The sequence below is a fragment of the Dermacentor variabilis genome, chromosome 3 (assembly GCF_050947875.1).
Source record: "Dermacentor variabilis isolate Ectoservices chromosome 3, ASM5094787v1, whole genome shotgun sequence".
NCBI lineage: Eukaryota > Metazoa > Arthropoda > Arachnida > Ixodida > Ixodidae > Dermacentor > Dermacentor variabilis.
Genome location: NC_134570.1, coordinates 192,136,241 through 192,157,151, shown reverse-complemented (window position 1 = coordinate 192,157,151; position 20,911 = coordinate 192,136,241). Strand labels below are relative to the sequence as shown.

Sequence of the window (20,911 nt, the reverse complement as noted above, 5' to 3'; positions counted from 1 at the left end):
GTGGCATTTAGCACAAGTCTACTTATCCAGCTGGTATACTAAAGAAAGCTATACATTACTTACACTGGGGATCAATATGCATGGTCGACTAATTAACAAAGTTTCACTAATTAATATTTCAACTAGGTAGTTACTACAGCGCACATATTGCAATACACAAATTGAAGCCAGTGATTTCACAAAGCACATCCACTCCGAACAGATCTTGAAGCTAGCATCAGTTTTGAGACAAGTGTAGTGAAACTTGGTGTAAAAATACACTGTTGTTGCACTTACTTTATTAACAAAGCACCTTTTTTATACAATGAAGATCAAAAGTTAGTGGAACACCAATGCATTTCATCACAAACTTTGGGAGTGCATATTTTTAGACTGGTGCCATCCTCAGGATTAGCTTCAAGTGGATATGAATTTAAAACTCACCAGTTGCAATTCATAAATAGCAACATGTGGCGTAATTAGTTTAAACGTTAATTGGCAAGAAATTGTTAATTATCAAAATATTCTCTTTCTTTTTTGTGCAAATAGTGTCTGCCTATCAGGGTAATCTAGCTAAAGAAGAAGAATTGTGGTACATGTCATGGGTTATTTTAAAAAATTATGTTAACAATAAAATAAGGTACCCCGTATATATAGGTCATTAGAGGCATTCTTAAAATTCTTAGATTCTTAAAAAAATGCTCATGTTCTCTATCAGACCAAATACAAGTAAAACAGGCTACTGCTCCAAAAGTTTTTGTGTGCATTGCCCTTTCAAAGAAAGTGTTCTAATGACGTAATAGTTCTTCGAAAACCCGCAAGCTGGAGAAAAGTAGTTCTTAAAGGGAAAATCAGACATCTGCATGTTCGCAGCAATTGCTACAAAGGGTTACTTTTGTAGGGTTACAGTAGGTGTAGGTACCAATTACAGGAGCCAAAGGCCATGTGGCTCCACATGGCCTTCGACTCCTTTGTAGCGATTGCTACAAATGGGCAAACTGTACTAATGTTCCGATTGACTCAAATGATTGGCTGAATCGACTGATCAATTGATCCCTCTTGCTCAAAACTGTGGTGAGTCTGCTATCCCTAAAGGGCGCTTCATCAATCTACAAACAGACTTGATTTTTGCATGTTAGTCTCCCTAAAAGAGATCTGCTCCATCTCCTGCTTCAGAGTGCATACTTATTGTCTGCTTGAAGGTATGTTTGGTCATGTCTTTTGCATTTTGTTCCACATGCGCATTGACATGCATTGCGTATCTTTGTAATGCTATGAAGTGCCATGCTGCATGTCAACTAAACAGACCAAGCACTGCCAGTAATACAGTTCACGTTGCACAAATCAGGCACAAAGCACTTCTAAGCTTTCCGTGCTCTGTCCGTCACTGGTCACTCACCCACCCGTTTTCATTCAAACAGAGTGGACAGCTAAGCAAACAACAGAATTGCATGGTACATGCCTTGTTTATCGTGATTACAGCTTTCAACAGCTTGAAAAATAAAACTCCTTGAATTATTTGTCTGTCATGTATGCAAGTCATTGGAGAACCATACAAGTGCATCCTCTGCAACCTTATCTGCAAAATAAATTTCGTCACTCCTTGGAACAGAACACAGGTTTGGATTTCAATGTGCACATTGAATGTTAACAGCGATGCTCACATCTGGTTGTTTGTACCAGTTCAATACTTTTACCCTTTTTTCTGTTTTTATAGCCTCTGCATTTGTTGTAAGACACCCTTCAGTTTCACTCATTTGTACTTCCCTTTTGAGCATGGTTTGTAATAAGATCTCAGAAACACAACATTCTTTCTCTTGTTGCTTGCGTCTTTCTGCAATTCACCGTATACACTTGCACAATGATCGCACTTGCACTGTAAGCCCACCACCCCCTACAGTAGTAAAACAAACCAAGAAGTGTAATGCGGGCCATCTGGGCAGGGGGCTTTCGTCTCGATGAGCTCACTGCGCATGGACGCCAATTGAGTAATGGCCGTCGACGGCTCACATAGAGCGGGATCTTGTGCGCAAGTAAGATAAACATGCAACTGGCACACCTCCCTACCGCAGAGCTCGGGGAGTGGAGAACACGACTGGCACCACATTAGGGATCGTGCTTGACAGTGACAAGGGGCCTCAAACCCCCTTTTCAGGTGTGCTTTCTTGGAACTGCCACAGGCATTCTCCTCGCGCGTGGCAAGTGAGTGGGTGCGAACAGATTCACAACTTGAGAGTGCACAAAATTAGTTAAATGTGCGGCTTCCATAAAGAGTGACAAACTAGCCCGTCACGCGTCCGACTTCCGCACCAGTGCTCTGGCGTGTAGCCTTGGAATGTGCGTGGTTCGGGTCTCGACACAGGCAGTTTGAATTGCGCGATGCCGACCAGATGTCGTTACTTTTTATGGGTGCGCCACCACGTGCAGGCCGGCGTGAGGTTTCTTAGAGCCGCATAAGAGCCTATCGGTTTAGTCTCAGACTTGAGGCGGCAAGAGATTGTTTTCTTTGTCTTACGTTCCAGACATGGTGTCAACGTTTGGATAGAGGACCATTATCCCGTACACTTCACTGACAGTGTTACGTGCAAACTAGCGTTTGCTTATAGCACCACATGGCCTTCGGCGCCTGGGAATTTCATCACTTTGCGCACGACTTCGAGGACTGGTGGCACAATTCCGATGTTTTTTTGCATCTGCGTTTTGTGCATGTGTTTTACTTGTCAGCACTTTTTTACACCAGCTGTATTTACATGCAGTTTCTTGGAACTTCAGACAAATATGAGTAGTATGACCCTTGCCCCTTTGTTCTTGTATATAGTGTATTTTGGATGAGGATTCTGCACTGCGAACTGCGCTCAAGAAGTGTTTTAAGATGGTTGATTGATCAACTGGCCAATCATGCATATAATTTCTAACACACTCAAGATTGGCGAACTGTTTGTCTAGTCACAAAACAAGTCAACAACTATTTCCTAGCAAACATTCTGCATGGAGCATTAGGTCTAGAAAATGTGGTTGCAGCGTTTAAATCGTCGTTGTGGACCTGACTTTGGGTGCCAAGCACCATTGGCTCAGCCAATATAGCGTTGCCATGTGTGGTTCGAACTGATGTAACTGTTTGCAACTTATGTAATACAGAAATCATGCAATCTTGCAACTAAGCTTTGCAAATTACACAGTCTACCCTCGTTACAACGGGCCTGCGTACAACAGACTTCCCGATTAAGACCATATTTCAGCCATATTGCCCAACACCCCAGCGTCATCTTCCTGTGCCGACGCTCCTCGTCCCAACAACACTGGCGATGTTACCAGGATTGCCCGGCGTGAGATCGAGGCCGCCTATCCGGCTGCGTTCGACTCCAGCCCCTCCAATCAACCTGCAGTCACTGTTTCCTTGATCGAGGCAGTTGTCCGCCAGGAGTTCGCCAACATGGGTATTCACACCATCTACTCGGCCCATCGCCCTGATACCCACCCGGCTTCTTCGATTCCACCCTGTCCCGCACCTTCTTACCCACCACGTTTCTGCAACCCCTCTGAATGGTGCACTGCAGACGACAAGCCAATTTGTTTTCACTGCCATCGAATCGGGCACATTTCTCGACACTGTCGCAGTCGCTGGAGTTCCCTGAACCAGTCTACATATACTGCCTACTCTCGCCCCCCAGGTGGCCTTTCTCGTCCCTATGCTGCCCGCTCAGATAATGCCGCCACCGATTCTCCTGCGCCGAACCGCCCCTATTCTCGTTCGCCTTCGCCCCAATGACGACAATCTCGCTCCACCCAGCCCCGTCGCTCCTATTCGCCGACTCCCTTCGTACGCCGCTCCCAGCCGGAAAACTAGACGATGCAGCGCCTTGAGGTGACGCTGCCATTGCTCCCTACGCCGCCAAATCCTCTCCTGACGTTGCCCACTCATCTGAACCTTCTTGACGTGCAAGTCGACGGCGTTCCTGTATCTGCTCTCATAGACACTGGGGCGCATTTGTCAGTAATGAGCGCTGACCTTCGTAACCAGCCGAGGAAAATAATCACGTCCGCCACGACGCCTGTTGTCCGTGTCGCCGATGGCGGAACAGACCCTGTAATTGGTATGTGTGCTGCCCGCGTCTCCTTCACCGATTGCTTCACTACCGTGCTATTCACAGTCATCGCTCACTGTCCCCACGACATCATCCTCGGCATAGACTTCCTCTCCGCACATTCTGCTCTCATTGATTGCTCCGCCAGTACTCTCCGTTTCGACCTGCCTGTTCTGGATCCCGCTGAACAACACCCTACTCGCCTCAGTTCCGTCGACTTCGTTCGCTTGCCACCTTCGGCACTGACTTACGTTGACTTCATGTCATCCCCACAGTGCCCGACGGTCACTACATCGCGGCTCCTATGCAAGACGTCCTCCTTACACACGGGATCACACTACCTCATACAGTTTTATCTATTACGTCAAATTGCGTCTGCCTGCCAGTGGTCAATTTGGCTTGACGACACAAGTGCTGCCACGCGGGATGTCTCTGGCCCAACTTTGCTCATTCGAGGATCACTCTGTAGCATCGATTTCAGTAGACAACAATTCAACCGATCCTCCTCTACCACCGCAGTCGGCAACTTGTACCATCGCCAACTTACAGAAAATGATTGCACCCGACATGCCGTCCGAGCACGCTCGTGCGCTCTATCGCGTTCTGATTTCCTACTAAGATATTTTTTACTTTAACGATCGTCCTTTGGCCCAAACAACAGCTGTTAAACATCGCATTAATACCGGCGATGCCCCTCCTATTCATCGCCGCCCGTATCGAGAATCACCAGCTGAGCGTCAAGTTATTCACACCGAAGTTCGCAAAATACTTGCCAAGAACATTATTGAACCGTCATGTAGTCCATGGGCGTCACCTGTTGTGCTGGTAAAAAGGAAGGATGGCTCATGGCGCTTTTGCGTGGATTATCGGCACCTTAACAGGGTTACCAAAAAGGACGTGTATCCCCTACCTCGGATTGATGACACCCTTGACTGCCTCCACGGTGCTCGCTATTTCTCCTCTATTGACCTTCGCTCCGGCTATTGGCAGATTGCCGTGGACGATCTCGACCACGAGAAGACTGCCTTTGTAACACCCGACGGTCTTTATCAATTCAAGGCGATGCCGTTCGGCCTATGTAACGCTCCTGCCACTTTTGAACGCATGATGGACTTCCTTCTTCACGGTTTCAAATGGTCCACATGCCTGTGCTACTTGGACGACGTTATAGTATTCTCCCCAACATTCGCTACGCACCTCGAGCGCCTCTCAGCAGTCCTGGACGTTTTTTGGCGAGCCGGTCTGCAACTCAATGCATCGAAGTGCCAATTCGGCCGTCGCCAGATTACCGTCCTTGGTCATCTCGTTGACGCGAACGGAGTGCAACCGGACCCAGGCAAGATCCATGCTGTTACGCACTTCCCTGTTCCGAAGTGTGTCAAGGATGTGCGCAGCTTCATCGGCCTTTGCTCGTACTTCCGCCGTTTCGTGGAAAATTTCGCGGCCATAGCACGACCACTAACCGAGCTTTTCAAAAAAGACGCCCCTTTTCAGTGGGGCGATAACGACGCCTCTGCATTCTCGCTTCTAATCGACCTTCTCACAACGCCTCCCGTTGTGGCCCATTTCGATCCTTCTGCGCCTACCGAAGTCCGTACTGATGCCAGCGGTCACGGAATTGGCGCAGTACTGGCACAACGCCAGCGTGGCCACGACCATGTTATCGCTTACGCCAGCAGGCTCCTCTCGCCCGCGTAGCGCAACTATTCCATCACTAAGCGTGAGTGTCTGGCCCTAGTTTGGGCGGTTGCAAAGTTCCGCCCATACTTATATGGCTGACCCTTTTCCGTTATCACAGACCATCACGCACTTTGTTGGTTGTGCTCACTGAAAGACCCCACAGGAAGACTTGGTCGCTGGGCCTTACGCCTCCAAGAATATTCGTTCTCTGTCACCTACAAATCCGGCCGACTACACAAGGACGCTGACTGCCTGTCGCGCTACCCGGTAGACGAGCCTGACGACGCCGACAGTAGTACCGCCGACGGCATTTTCTCTGTGTCTGCCTTCGCTAACATTGCCGATGAGTAGTACCGAGACCTATCGCTGCGAGTACTCATCGAGCGTCTGCGCTCTACACCTACCGACGCATCCGTTTGCCGATATGTCCTACAGGGCGGCATTCTGTACCGAAGGAACTTCTTCCCTGATGGCCCTGATATTTTTCTTGTCGTGCCAAAACATCTACGACAGACTGTGCTCTTTGAGATGCATGACGCACCCACTGCAGGACATCTTGGGGTAACCCGCACGTACGACCGCATCTGCCGCCGCTTCTATTGGCCTGGTCTCGCTCGCTCCGTCCGACGCTATGTTGCTGCCTGTGATCCCTGCCAGCGTCGGAAAACACCTCAGGTGCTACCTTCCGGTCATCTCCAGCCGATCACCGTCCCTGTGGAGCCGTTCTTTCATGTTGGATTAGACCTCCTCGGTCCCTTTCTCACGTCATCCTCTGGGAACAAATGGGTAGCCGTCGCAACTGATTACGCCACCCGATACGCTATCACGCGGGCTCTCCCTACCAGTTGCGCCACTGACGTCGCGGACTTTCTCTTGCGTGACATTATCTTAGTACATGGCGCCCCATGACAGCTGCTTACTGACCGTGGCCGTAACTTTCTCTCGAAAGTTATCGCCGACATTGTGCGTTCCTGCTCTATTCAACACAAGCTGACTACCTCATACCATCCTCAAACCAATGGCCTGACAGAGCGGTTAAACCGTACTCTTACCGACATGCTGTCCAAGTACGTTTTGAAGGACCACCACAACTGGGATGTTGCCCTTCCTTACGTCACATTTGCTTATAATTCTTCCCGGCACGACACCGCCGGATTTTCTCCATTTTACCTACTCTATGGTCGCGAACCGACCTTGCCTCTTGACACGGTACTTCCTCCTGCTGCGACCTCAACAACCAAGTATGCACGCGATGCCATCGCCCTCGCTGACCATGCACGCCAGCTCGCCCGTGCTCGACTGACGGACTCGCAAACCACGCAGCAGCGTTAGTACAACGCCCGCCACCGTGACGTACAGTTTTCGCCTAATGCACTCGTGCTGCTGTGGTCGCCCTCTCGTCACGTCGGACTTTCAGAAAAGCTCCTTTCGCGATTCACAGGGCCCTACCGCGTGCTGCGCCAGGTGACGCCTGTGACGTACGAAATTGCTCCTGTGAGCTCAACCTCGTCATCTACTCTGGCATCTAGTGATGTCGTGCACGTCAGTAGGCTCAAGAGCTACTACACTGCTTCAGAGTCCGGCCTTTAGTCGCTCCAGGACGGCGCTTTTGCCGCCGGGGGTAGTGCTACGGAATAGTATTTCCAATGACAAAGAGCCGAGCAGTAAGAAGAAGACGACGACGATTGGAAGCTAGCACGGGCTGTTGCCTCTTGGCCAACTGCGGCGTATTGCCTTGTAAATATACTTGTAAATAGCTTTTCGTCGGTGTCTTCCTACGTAACAATATGTAGGGCCCTCTGGGCTGTACTTGTCGGCGATAAGGTAGCCTCGCCACCTACGGGATTATCTTACTGAGCTATGTGGAATGCTGTGTTGCAATAGTCGGAAGTTCAAATCCTTCTATAAGTTTTTTTTAAGTTTATTTATCGATGGTAAGCTTGAAATTCACCTGCTCCAGTGCACTGCATCTGCAGGCTTGGAGTGACGCCTGACACCAGCAAAAGATGCCGAGAGCGAGTAGGGCTATACTAATCCAGGTACAACCAAATTAGAAAGGCCCACTAAGCTTCAACAAAGAGACTCCCTCACCGGAACAGGTATGGGCCTCCCTGGTGACGTATTCAGCCACTACCTCCCAAATTATTCCCTCAATAAACTGATGGCCCTCAGTGCCCAGCAGCTGCAGAGCACCTGAGGTGGCGGTCAGACCTGTAACGCCGCAGAGGGTGCTAAGAATCTTTGGGTCTGGACAGGCCGCCAATGGAAACTGACCCTTGCAATGTTTAACACCCGAACCCTCTCGAGTAAGGCTAGCTTAGCAGGACTTTTTGAGGAACTATCAGACATTGTTTGGGATACCATCGGCCTTAGTGAGATTAGAAGAACTGGTGAGGCTTATACATTGCTGAATAACGGACATGTCCTCTGCTATAGAGGGCTGCCAGATAAGAAGCAATATGGGTTAGGATTCCTAATCCATAAGGCAACATTGATGAATTCTACAGCATTAATGAGAGGGTAGCTGTAGCCGTAATCAAACTTAATAAGAGGTATAGATTAAAGGTAGTACAAGCCTATGCACCAACATCCAGTCACAATGATGAGGAAGAAGATCAGTTTTATGAAGATGTTGAATTGGCGATGAGAAAAGTGCAAACTCGCTATACTGTAGTAATGGGCGACTTCAATGCAAAAGTGGGGAAAAAGCAGGCTGGTGAACAAGCAATTGGCAACTACGGCAAGATTCTAGGAATGCTTGAGCAGAGGTGCTGGTAGAATTCGCAGAAAGGAATAAGCTGAGAATAATGAACACCATTTTCGGGAAGCGTAGCAACAGAAAGTGGGCCTGGAAAAGCCCTAATGATTAAACAAGGAATGAAATTGATTTCATACTTTATGCCGATCCCAGCATAGTGCAGGATGTAGAAGTGATAGGTAGGGTAAAGTGCAGTGATCATTGGTTAGTGAGGGCTAGTATTCACCTCAAGTTGAAGAGAGAAAGAGCAAAATTGGTCAAGAAGAAACAGGTCAACCTAGAGGCAATAAGGGTAAAAGCAGACAAATTCAGGCTGGCACTTGCAAACAAATATGCAGCCTCACAACAGAGCGATGAATACGACATAAAGATAATGAATGAAACCGTAACTAGACTGGCTTCAGAGGCGAAAATTGAAGTGGGAGGCAAGGCACCAAGGCAACCAGTACGCAAGCTCTCCCAAGTAACAAAGGACCTAATAAAGAAACAACAAAGAACGAAAGTTTCCAACTCATGAGATAAGATAGAATTCATGGTACTGTCAAAACTGATCAACAAGGCGAAAATAAGTGATATTCAAAACTATAATGTGAGAAAGGCTGAAGAAGCCGTAAAAAATGGACGCAGCCTGAAATCAGTGAGAAAGAAACTTGGCATAGGACAAATCAAGATGTAATCTAGAAGATATAGTAAAAGAAACGGAAGAATTCTATACTGACCTGTACAGTACCCAAAGGACTCAGGATACCTTCATTAGAAACAGTAATGAACAGGATACAAAAACTCCTTCTATAACTAGCGATGAGGTCAGAGGGGCCTCGCAAGACATGAAATGAGGAAGAGTGGCAGGAGAAGATGTAATAACATTCGATTTAATCAAAGATGGAGGAGACATAATGCTTGGAAAACTGGTGGCTCTTTATATGGAGTGAGTGTCTATCAACTGCAAGGGTCCCAGAAAACTGGAAGAATGCAACCATTATACTAATCCACAAAAAGGGAGACGTTAAAGAACTGAAAAATGATAGGCCCATTAGCTTACTCCCAGTATTATATAAAATATTTACTAAAATAACCTCCAATAGAATAAGGGCAACACTGGACTTTAGTCAACCAAGGGAACAGGCTGGCTTCAGAAAGGGATACTCTACAATGGATTACATCCATGTCATCATTCAGGTTATCGAGAAATCCACAGAGTTCAATAAGCCTCTCTCTCTCTATATGGCTTTCATAGATTATGGAAAGGCATTTGATTCAGTAGAGATACCAGCAGTCATAGAGGCATTATGCAATCAAGGAGTACAGACGGTCTATGTAAATATCTTGGAAAATATCTACAGAGATTCCACAGCTACCTTAATTCTCCACAAGAAAAGCAGGAAGATACCTATAAAGAAAGGGGTCAGACAGGGAGACACAATCTCTCCAATGCTATTCACTGCATGCTTGGAAGAAGTATTCAAGCTAGCAAACTGGGAAGACTTAGGAGTAAGGATCGATGGCAAATATCTCAGCAACCTTCGCTTTGCCGATGACATTGTTCTATTCAGCAACAATGCAGATGGGTTACAACAAATGATTGAGGACTTTAATAGAGAGAGTGCAAGAGCGGGGTTGAAGATTAATATGCAGGAGAACAAAGATAACGATGAATAGCCGGGCAAGCGAACAAGAGTTCAAGATCGCCAGTCAGCCTCTAGAGTCTGTGAAGCAGTGCGTTTACCTAGGTCAATAATTCACAGGGAACCCTGATCACGAGAAGGAAATTCATAGAAGAATAAAAACGGGTTGGATTGCATACAGCAGACATTGCCGGCTCCTGATTGGAAGCTTACCATTATCACTGAAAAGGAAGGTATACAATAATTGCATTCTACCAGGGCTGACATATGGGGCAGAGAGTTGGAGACTGACAAAGAAGCTTGAGAACAAGGACCGTGCAAAGAGCGATGGAACGAAGATTGCTGGGCATAACATTAAGAGACAGAAAGAGAGTGGTTTGGATCAGAGAGAAAACGGGTATAGACGATATTCTAGTTGACATCAAGAGAAAGAAATGGAGCTGGGCAGGCCTTGTAATGCGCCGGTTAGATAACCGCTGGACCATTAGGTTTACAGAATGGTTACCAAGAGAAGGGAAATGCAGTCGAGGATGGCAGAAGACTAGGTGGAGCAATGAAATTAGGAAATTCACGGGCGCTAGTTGGAATTGGTTGGCACAGGACAGGGGTGATTTTGAGATTGCAAGGAGAGGCCTTCGTCCTGCAGTGGGCATAAAACAGGCTGATGATGATGATGATGATGCTGATGAGGATGATTTCAGCCTTAGTTTGTTCTACCTATTTTATTAATGCAGCGAAGTTCACTTTTAACAGACCTCGCTATAACAGACTATCGGCTACAGCAGACGAAATTAGTGCCAATCTTTTTTTCAAAATCTGGCATATAAAACTGACTTTTGCCATGTCAACACGGGCTGACAACTGACTTGCGAGAGTCAGCCGACAATCGCAGCTCAATATCAAGCGTGCGCGCCATCTTCTTTTGTGCACGAGGCATGTGGTGGGTAGGCGAAAGAGAGGGGGGCTCTACTCTGGCAGCTGCTGCTTACGGCGCACGTGGCTGCCGTATCTCGAAAGCGATTTGCAATGTGGACAAAGTGCGTGCCCGGGTGGGCTTCATCTTCAAAGCGATCTGTGATGTGGACAAAGTGTGCCCAGTGCCAGTAGTTTTGTATGCGCTGCGCTTCCGACATTTAGCTTGCATTGAAGTGAGCCAGCACGAAGGTCAATTCGCTCGCTGCTGCTGCCCAGCTTATCTTGCTTAATTTGCTATTGCAATCGATGCGTTGCCATTCGTGGTGAAACGACAGGTGGCTTTTCTTCTTTGTTTTTTACTTTGGAGATTCATCACTCCCTCTTTGCAATAATGTTGTTAGACATCAAGATGATAATTCCGGAAGTGAGGCGTTTCGAATATTATGAATTTCGGATAAAATGGAAGTTTTTTTGTCGGATTACCAGGGTCTATAGTAACAAGAGTCAACTGTATTCGTAAATAGAAGTTTCCTTCATCCATACATCCGCATCTGCATCCTTCAAACTGAAGTAAGCCATTAACCCACCTGTGCAGACTATCCCTCATGGTGCATCCCGGATACCGAAAGTGGGGAAGAATGCATCATCATCATCATCGCAGCAATCATTTACTCGCATAATAAACTCAACCCCAACGTTGGTCTTTAAGATTAGGAGTTTTATTTTCCCTCTCATAATAATTGCACCCCCAACTTTGATCTTGTGCAGTCCCACAATCGAATGGCCATGCTATAGTTTTTTTGGGAGACTAGTATCTTTTACTATTGGTACATGTGTTTAAAGCAAGTGCACTCAGCCTTGATGCATATTGCTGTGTAGAAAATATCTAATAATGCCATGTGAGAAAAGCTGAAATCAAGTAAATGAGAGAGAGAGAGAGATTTGAATTTTTTAAAATAGTACAGAGAAATCTGCCATTGTATAAGTAGGCACCTACATGCTACTCCGCACAGCTAAGGGGATCAGGGACAGCAAGGCCGTAGGAGGAGAAGGGTGAGAAATGAGGAAAATGGAAGAAAAAAGAACAAGAAAAATATACGATCGTGGTATGTACAGGCAAGACAAATCTGATGCATGTTCATATAAACAAGCTAGAGCTTATCAATTAAACTGATGTTAATGAAATTCTACGGTTAAATCGTGTAGGCTACACATCCCCACCAGCGGCAAACAGGCCGTGGCGACACATCAGCAGGGGCTGTGGGTATGGTGATGCAGAAGCTGACGACAGAACGATGATGAGAGAACACTGGCAACATGTATGCAGTAAGAACAGGCTGAGCATCATCACGGTCGCTCGAGAATTGGCGGAAAGAGCGATCGAGATAACACTCAGCCTGTTCGTACCGCAAGTCCTACCAGTGCCGGCACACAGGCACTTCGAAGACTCGATAGAGCAAAAAACGCACTCAGTAACAGCAGCTTTGATGTAATAGGAGAGCGTGGAGCCACACATGGAGCACGATAGAGACCAAGTGAAAAGGAGGTAGCCAGCCTAGGCCGGCACAGTGGTCATAGCAACTTACGAGTGCAATTCATGTCGTGATCTATAGTGTCACTGTTGGATCTAGAAATGCCATTCCAGACGTTAGACACGTATTCGTGTTGAGGAAGACAGATTGTTATGTACAATTTGTTGTATCAGAAAGAGCACCAAGATCATTGATCTCACCAACCTCACACAATGGTACAGAACCTACAGAATAAGAAAAATTGCACGTGAAATTCATGACTTTGGTTTTCGCAGCATTCAAAGTGAGGTTATTATCTTTGCATCATTTAGGTAAATAAAACAGGTTTGACTGCAGGATCAACTCATCAACAGTATGAATTATAAAAATCTCAATGTCATCAGCACATAGGAGGAACGAAGAATCCCAAATCACGAAAGAAATGTCATTAATATAAATTTTAAAAAGGAGTGGTCCTAACATGAATTTTTGAAGGACTCTGCTACTTGCCGTGTAAAATGTAGACATTCGACCATTGACGTTAACATAACACGATCTATCAAGAAGATAACTGCACAAGAGAGTGGCAATTGACGAGTCAACACCAAAGTGCGTAAGCTTGATCAGAAGCAGTGAGTGGTTGCCTACACCAAAAGCATAGCTGAGATCACAGTAAATGATGCCAACTTACCCCCTTTTAAGTAATGGAATGGAGACCTGTGTCACAAAACTCGCAAGATTTGTGTCAGTGGAGCAGTTAGTGAGAAATACATGCTGATCTGAAATGAATGAGTTTGTCGATGTAGCATGCATGTGTTTATGTGATGCCATCGCGTAAACCCAAGTAAACACAGATCTACAACAGGAACTTGTATCAGAAACGTTGCGAGGTGAGAATAGGCAGCGACTATGCTACACGACGAGCGAGTCCAACCATTCATCCAATGTTGAAACTTGCAGAGTCGCCGTCAGAGGTGCTCGCTATATTCACGAACACTGTGCGCATTCGGCGTGAACACGGGAAAATGCGGACTGCGTTGGCAGTAGCTCTGTCTTATCTTTCGGTGCTTTTCCTCGCTGGTGCTGCTACCTAGGCCCTGGGCTAGTGAAGGAGCCCAGTGAAATTCGGGAGTCTTAACCACCACAGTCAAAGAAGCGCGATTCTTTATTGAAAGCGTGGTTCTGAGGCATGGTGCACCAAGGGTGATAATAACAGACAGAGGGACTGCCTTTACGGCTACACTTCTAAAGACAGTGCCTAGCCTCAGTGGCATGGCTCACCGAAAGACCACCTATCACCCGCAAACGAACGGCCTAACTGAACGCTAGAACAAGGCTATCGCCGACATGCTGAGTATGTACATAGATGTGGAACACAAAAATTGCGATGACATTCTACCGTACATCACATTCACTTACAACACTGCTCAACAAAAAACAACGTGAAAGATACTATTTATCCTTCTTCATGGCCATGAAGTGACGACGATGCTCAATGCGATGTTGCCACATGACTGCGGCGATACAGGAATAGATGTTGAAGCTTTTGCTCAACTTGCTGAAGAAGCGAGACAACTAGCCCGCGTCAGAATCGCCTGACAATAGGACTACAACGCTCGACGCTACAATCTACGGCGCCGCTACATCACATATCACCCAGGCGACAAAGTGTGGTTTTGAAGTCCCATCCGTCGGCGAGGGCTTTCAGAAAAGCTACTCAGGCGATACTTTGGTCCATACAAGGTTTTACGGCGCCTCAGCAACCTGAACTATGAGGTCATCCCTGACAGTCCTGCTTCCTCCAGAGCGAGGCAGCGTCCAACAGAAGTTGTGCACATTGTGCGCATGAAACCCTGTTGTTCAGAATTAAGTGCCCGCACCTCATCTGACAAATCTTCCTGCTGCTATGTGAGCACCGGGATGATGCTGTCGCTGGAGGGAGGCAAATGCCACATCCAGTACACGGCACATAGAGGAAGATCTCGCGCATTGCGGATGAGAAGAAAAGGTCCCTGCATGATCGTTTGTCGGCTGGCCTGCAGTTAAAGTGTCCTGCCCTTTTTTATCAGTTCCTGCTGCTTGTGACTCGTGACAATATGAACCAGTAAAAAATAAGCGTAACTTTATTGGGCCATTTTTTGTATTCTTGATTGCAAATGTAGGTGTCAGCAAAACGTGTGTAATGGGAACATACCAACGAGGTTCTACTGTATATACAAGAGAATGTGCTGCAGCTGTCACGTCATCGGTTCCGTCACCGATTGCGTGGGGTTCGCTCAAGCGATCATGGTCAGCATGTGGATTTTGCCGGTGCCATGGACAAGAAAGCCTGTTGTGCTACAAAAGCTCGCGACTGTCGGTTCTGTTGAGGTCGGTCTATTATGATAAAATAATTTCAGTGACACAGCGCTGAACAGACTGCCAATCGTTGGCATCAGCATCTTGTGGGTCTCGTATTGACTCAGTGTTACCGTGCCTTAAATGAGTATGTGAAGTCGAGCACGTACTTCCACCACCAGCAAGAGAGGGCCGATGCTGCAAGAAGACTGTGTGAGCAATGTGATGCTCTTGAAGCGTTGTACAAGTGTAACACAGCGGCTTATCGATAAATTTGATAGCCGCTAATGCAAGGCAGAATTTTACTTGGTTGACAGTGCAGTCAGGACAAAGCCCGGGCTGCTTTCTGTTTTAAATTGGAGCTGCAGTCTTATGCTGTGCACATTCTCGGCACTCTGCTGACGTAGAGCTATAGACCAGTGGAGTACCAATGCGGTACACGGCACAAGTGTTCGCTGCAGTACGCGTGCTTGCGCATTTTTTTTTTTTTTCAGGGTATTGTCCCCAGATATCTGGCTACACAGCCCTCCTAAAATGCTTCGCTGCTAATCCACTAGGGCAGGGTGCATGCCATCACGCTATGAAAAAGGCGGATTGCCAAACTTCCAAGATGCTGTCATTTGCACTGCATGACCAAGCAGAGGTCATTTAGAAAGCTTGTCATGCTGCTGGAAAGGCAATGAAGTAATTCTTTGTTTAAAAAAAATTTTTTTCAGTCTGCTTACTTATCAAGACATTCTAGTGGCAGTCCCATCCACGCCGGAAGCTAATTGACTGCATGGGATTGTTAATTTATATTTGTGGCAATTTCTGTAATACTTTTGTAAGGCAGACACGCACTGGCTTCCAGTTGGTTTTAATTACAGGCAAAAGAGCCTCACGGAAGAGTTGGGCCAGCAGTGTAGCGTCCTGTTTGTGTTGGCCTCGGCAATCTGGTTTTGGTTAACCCATCGCCACATGCATCCTGAACTGAGAAGCATGCCAGGACAGAGACTGACTGGCAGCGATCAACAAAAGTTGGCAATAGACGAGAATGTCAATGTACATGTTTTATCCACGTTAACTCACACAATAAAGCTGTTTTTCAGTTACTGCAAGACATCCATGCAGTGCACAAAATTGGTACACCAGAAAAGTTACGCTGCCTGACAAGGCTGCATACATTTTTTAAATGTCAATCATTGGACCTTGTATTCAATGTATTATTACGTTATTTTCTGTACATGTGTTTTCTGTACTCCTGGCTAAGGCTTCTCACCAGTGGCTGGCAGAATACCTCAAATTAATTAATTAATTAATTGATTGTTCATTAATTGTACTGAAGGCACTGGGTAGTGGGCATGGTGCTGATACTTTCTCTGCTTTAATGCCGGAGATAAAGCAGTTCATCCGCCAGGAAGCCGCACGACAACTCTCTCTGGTGACTAGCACAACCGAGTCGTCAACAACTTTGGCTCCTTTGCTTCGTCATGTGATTCAGGGGTAAGTTGATGCGGCGCTGCCGCCAGCCCCTTGCAACCTTTACCATGTCCTGCGCGAGCGTTCGGCCGCGTCAGCATTGACCTGTACGGTCCACTTCCCAGCACTCCAAGCGGCAACCACTGGGTTATTGTTGCTATCGACCATCTCACGCGGTACACTGAAACTTCAGCCCTTGCATCTGCCACAGCAAAAGACGTCGCCGGTTTTATCCTTAAACACCTGATTTTACGCCATGGAGCACCTAGAGAATTACTGAGCGACCGCGGTCGCATATTCCTCTCCGACGTCATTTTGGCATTGCTAAAGGAGTGTCGCATCATTCACCGCACTACCACGGCATATGATCCTCAAACTAATGGGATGACAGAATGTTTCAACCGCACCCTTGGCGACATGTTGGCCATGTATATTTCATCTGACTACTCGAATTGGGATCGCATTCTGCCTTTCGTCACCTACGCTTACAATACCGCCACACAAAGCACCATTGGCTTCTCCCCTTTTTTTCTCCTTTACAGACACGAACCATCATTCACTATGGACACAATTCTACCTCACCGGCCAGATGCTTCGGAGTCGACGATTGTTTGTAGAGCAGCTGCATACGCTGAAGAATGTCGCCAGTTCACTCGTTCGTTCATATCCCAGGACCAGTGGTGCCAAAAGCATCACCACGATTCATCCACTACGGCTACGTGCTTTGCTTCTGGCTTGCTCGTCTAGTTGTGAGTGCCCTCTACTCCTCCCGGCCCTTCCTCCAAGCTGCTCTCCAAGTACCACGGTCCTTATCGGGTACTGAAACAAACATCCGCGGTAAACTACCTCATTGAGCCAATGTAAGCGTCTTCCGACCAGCATCGTCACGGACAGGAAAGTGTCCACATCTCCCGGCTCAAGCAGTCGCATGACCCCCCTGTGTTCTCCTGTCCTTAAGTCGCCAGGACGGCTACTCTTTCAGTGGGGAGTAACTGCATTTAAGGCACTGGGTAGTGGGCATGGTGCTGGTAAAAAGAGAAAGACAACGAGGAGCGCTTGTTTGCCCATTTCGCTATAGCACCGACTTGTTTCAGCCTACTGCTGCAAACCTAGAACTTGTGCTGCTAGGGAAACACCCCCGTTTGAAAATAAATAAATACCTGAAGCAAGGATGGCAGCAAGCGCAGGTAGCCTTCATAGAGACTGGACCCAGGTTTTGCCCTTGATGTGGCAGCAGGCTGTGCTGGCTCGTATGTCAGCAACGTGCCCACTACAAAAGAGGAAAGAAGAAAGGCATGTTTCAATGACAACTTCAAACAGCCCAGCTGTAGAAAACAGAAGACTCCATGTATGCATACTGGTCCCAGCCAAGGTGTAAAAATATCGGAGTTCATGAGTAGCGCAACCTGCACGAGAACCTCGGCAGCGACCACTACATACTGGCGGTCACGATCCCCATCAGGGCGGCACCACCGAGAGAATTTAAGGTCACCGACTGGGACGCCTTCCGCAAAATAAGGAAGGAAGACACAAACGAATACGCTGATCTAGACAGTCTTTTTAGAAGGCTCAAAGAGGACGTTAACACCGCGACGAGGGTTGTCCAAACTGAACTAAATGTGGAAAGGACGGACGCGAGATTGGCACACCTATTAGAGGCAAAGGATTCCATCACGGCCAGGTGGAAAACGCAAAGACTGAATCGCAGACTACGAAAGAAAGTAGCGGCACTAAACCGGGAAATCGAAGCGCACTCGATCGAGCTTTCCAAGCAACAGTGGAACGAGGTGTGCGCGTCGGTAGACGGACAAATGAGAACCGGGCGCAAATGGAACCTCCTAAAGCAACTGTTAGACGAAAGGCAATCCAAAGGCAATCAGAGATTGGCAATCGATAGAATTTTACAAAAGCAAAAGGAGCAGGGCAAAACGGAAAGCAAGTTCCTAAAGGAGCTGGCGGAGACGTATCTCCCACTGGGCCCGTCAGGCGACGGCGACTATCCACAATACGCCGGGGCAGAGGTCGAAGAACTTGATGCGCCCTTCACGGAATCGGAAATTTGGGATGCCTTACAAGGCCTCAACGGACGCTCCGCTACGGGCCCGGACGGGGTCTCGAACAAACTGTTGAGGAACCTAGACGGAAAGTCGGTCGAGAAGCTCACCGAAGAAATAAACAGAGTGTGGGAAACGGGACAAGTACCAGAGGTCTGGAAAGAGGCCTCGGTCATACGTATACCGAAACCCGGTAAACCACTCGCGGCGGAGAACATGCGGCCAATATCGCTCACCTCGTGCGTAGGCAAGACGGACGAACATGCCATACATAACCGAGTATCCCGGTACATAGAGAGAGAGGGCCTCTTCCCACATAACATGGTGGGCTTCAGACCGGGCCTCTCCACACAGGACGTAATGTTACTACTCAAGAAGCATATAATTGACGGCATGACCAGAGACACCAGGGGCATACTGGCCCTGGACCTAACGAAAGCGTTCGACACGGTCAAACACAGATTTCTAATGGAAACGATCTCGATGATGGGGCTCGGCTGGAAATTCCACTCTTACATAGGCTCCTTCCTCAGAGACAGGAAAGCCACGATCAAAATAGGACAGACCACTTCCGATTGGTACACGCTGGGCGCGAGGGGCACCCCACAAGGGGCGGTGCTCTCCCCACTATTATTCAATCTGGCAATGAAAGGGCTCTCTGACTGGCTGACGAGAGTGGCCAACGTCAATCACGCCCTGTACGCAGACGACATTACAGTGTGGTGCCCGGGAGGGTCCGACGCAGAAGTCGAGCAGGCTCTTCAAGAGGCGCTGGACACAACGGAAGAGTACCTGAAGGAAACGGGACTCCGTCTGTCACCCAGCAAATCGGAACTGTTGCTGTACAGGCCCTCAAAACAAGGCATGAGAAATCTGACGCCGATCGATCAAATACCGATCAAATTACATACGAATGCCGGCCAGCCGATTCCCAGAGTGGACACTATAAGAATCCTGGGGCTGCTAATTGAGGCGAAAGGTGGTAACACACAGACTGTCATGAAACTCACGGCCAAAACGGAGAACATGCTCTGGCTGATCCTCAGGGTGACGAACCGCAGAGGAGGGCTCAGCGAGAGCAATCTCATCAGACTTTACCACGCCTTCCTCATGAGTCACGTAAATTACGTAGCCTCGGCGCTAAAATGGACCAAGAGAGACACGGCCAAAATAGAGACACTGATGCGCAAGAGCGTCAAAAGGGTGCTAGGTCTTCCGATCACTACAAGCACGGAGCAGCTCGATCGGTTAGGGGTCCACAATTCACTATCAGAAATCATCGAAGCGCAGACCAAGGCACAGGACGTGCGGCTGTCGACCACCAGGGCCGGCAGGCGCATCCTAGAAGAAGCAGGGATAAATGCCGAGGCAGAGTGCAACGCACACAAGATTGCGCTCAGCGCGGCGGTAAGGGGCACTTTCAAGGTAGAACCGCTTCCGAGAAACGTCCACCCGCAATTCAACGAGGGGCGCCGAAAGGCGAGGGCCCGAGCACTGCTGAAATCGACCGCCAACTGCCCGGGCCTGGCGGCATTTGTAGACGCAGCCCAGTATGGGCGCAACGACTGGTACGCGGCCGTCTCGGTACGCTGGGATGGCACGATAATTAACGCAGCATCGGTCAAGGGGGTAACGTCCGAAGTGGCCGAACAGGTAGCAATAGCCATGGCAATGAGAGACCCCGAACGTCCTTACGTCTACACAGATTCGCGATCGGCGGCAAGAGCATTCGCCTCGGGCTCGATATCCCGGGAAGCGGCGGCCGTCCTCGGCAGCGAGGGAGCCGCGGGTCAGCACATCGTCAAATGGTTTCCGGCCCACATGGGGGCCGACGTGCACCCCGAATTTCCCAACGCCAACGAGCTGGCACACGGACGCGCGCGAGGACTCACGCACCGTGGCGATCATGGCGAGCGGGGTGGCGGGGAGGGAGGGGAGCACCGAGACCCGCTGCTCACCTTTAACGAAATAACAACACACTATCAGCTGTCGAGGAGGACCTTCCCACTCCCCCACGCTAAACTCACTAGACCACAGTCATCGATATTCAGAATGCTTCAGACAGGGTCGTTCCCCTTGAGAGGCAGACTGAGCCGCTATTCACCAGAAGTAGAGCCGCAATGTCCGGATTGTGGCGAATCTTACTGCTCGCTAGCGCACATGCTCTGGCAATGCTCCGCGTTAAGCGGCACCGTGTTCACTAAAGAAGAAGACTGGGTGGACGCCCTGCAAAGCGACGACCACCAGACCCAGCTCCGGGCCGTCCAGAGGGCTCACGAAAGGGCGGAGGCTCACGGGCTTCCCGTCCCAACGTGGGTGCGGCCCGCGACCCCTGCCGCCCACTAAAGCAAGAGTGGGTGGGGAGGGGTTCCTCAGGACACATTAAAGTTATTTCCTCCTCCTCATAACAGTATACCCGGAAAATGGTCAGGTCATGTCCGACATGGCTTCCTTTTCCTGTAGACAGGTAGCATCCATATTCTAAGGGCTGCACCTTGTTATGCACGGG

The 20,911-nt window shown here is 48.3% G+C and overlaps 1 protein-coding gene across 2 annotated transcripts in view; it reads right to left on the bottom strand.

Annotated features, from left to right (window-relative positions):
• LOC142576583 (focadhesin) overlaps positions 1–20,911 on the bottom strand; it is a 429,785-nt gene that overhangs the window by 205,877 nt on the left and 202,997 nt on the right. For both annotated transcript variants that reach the window (XM_075686768.1, XM_075686769.1), the window contains exon 18: positions 17,509–17,618. In XM_075686768.1, coding sequence (XP_075542883.1) covers positions 17,509–17,618 — 110 coding nt within the window. The remainder of the gene's footprint in view (positions 1–17,508; positions 17,619–20,911) is intronic.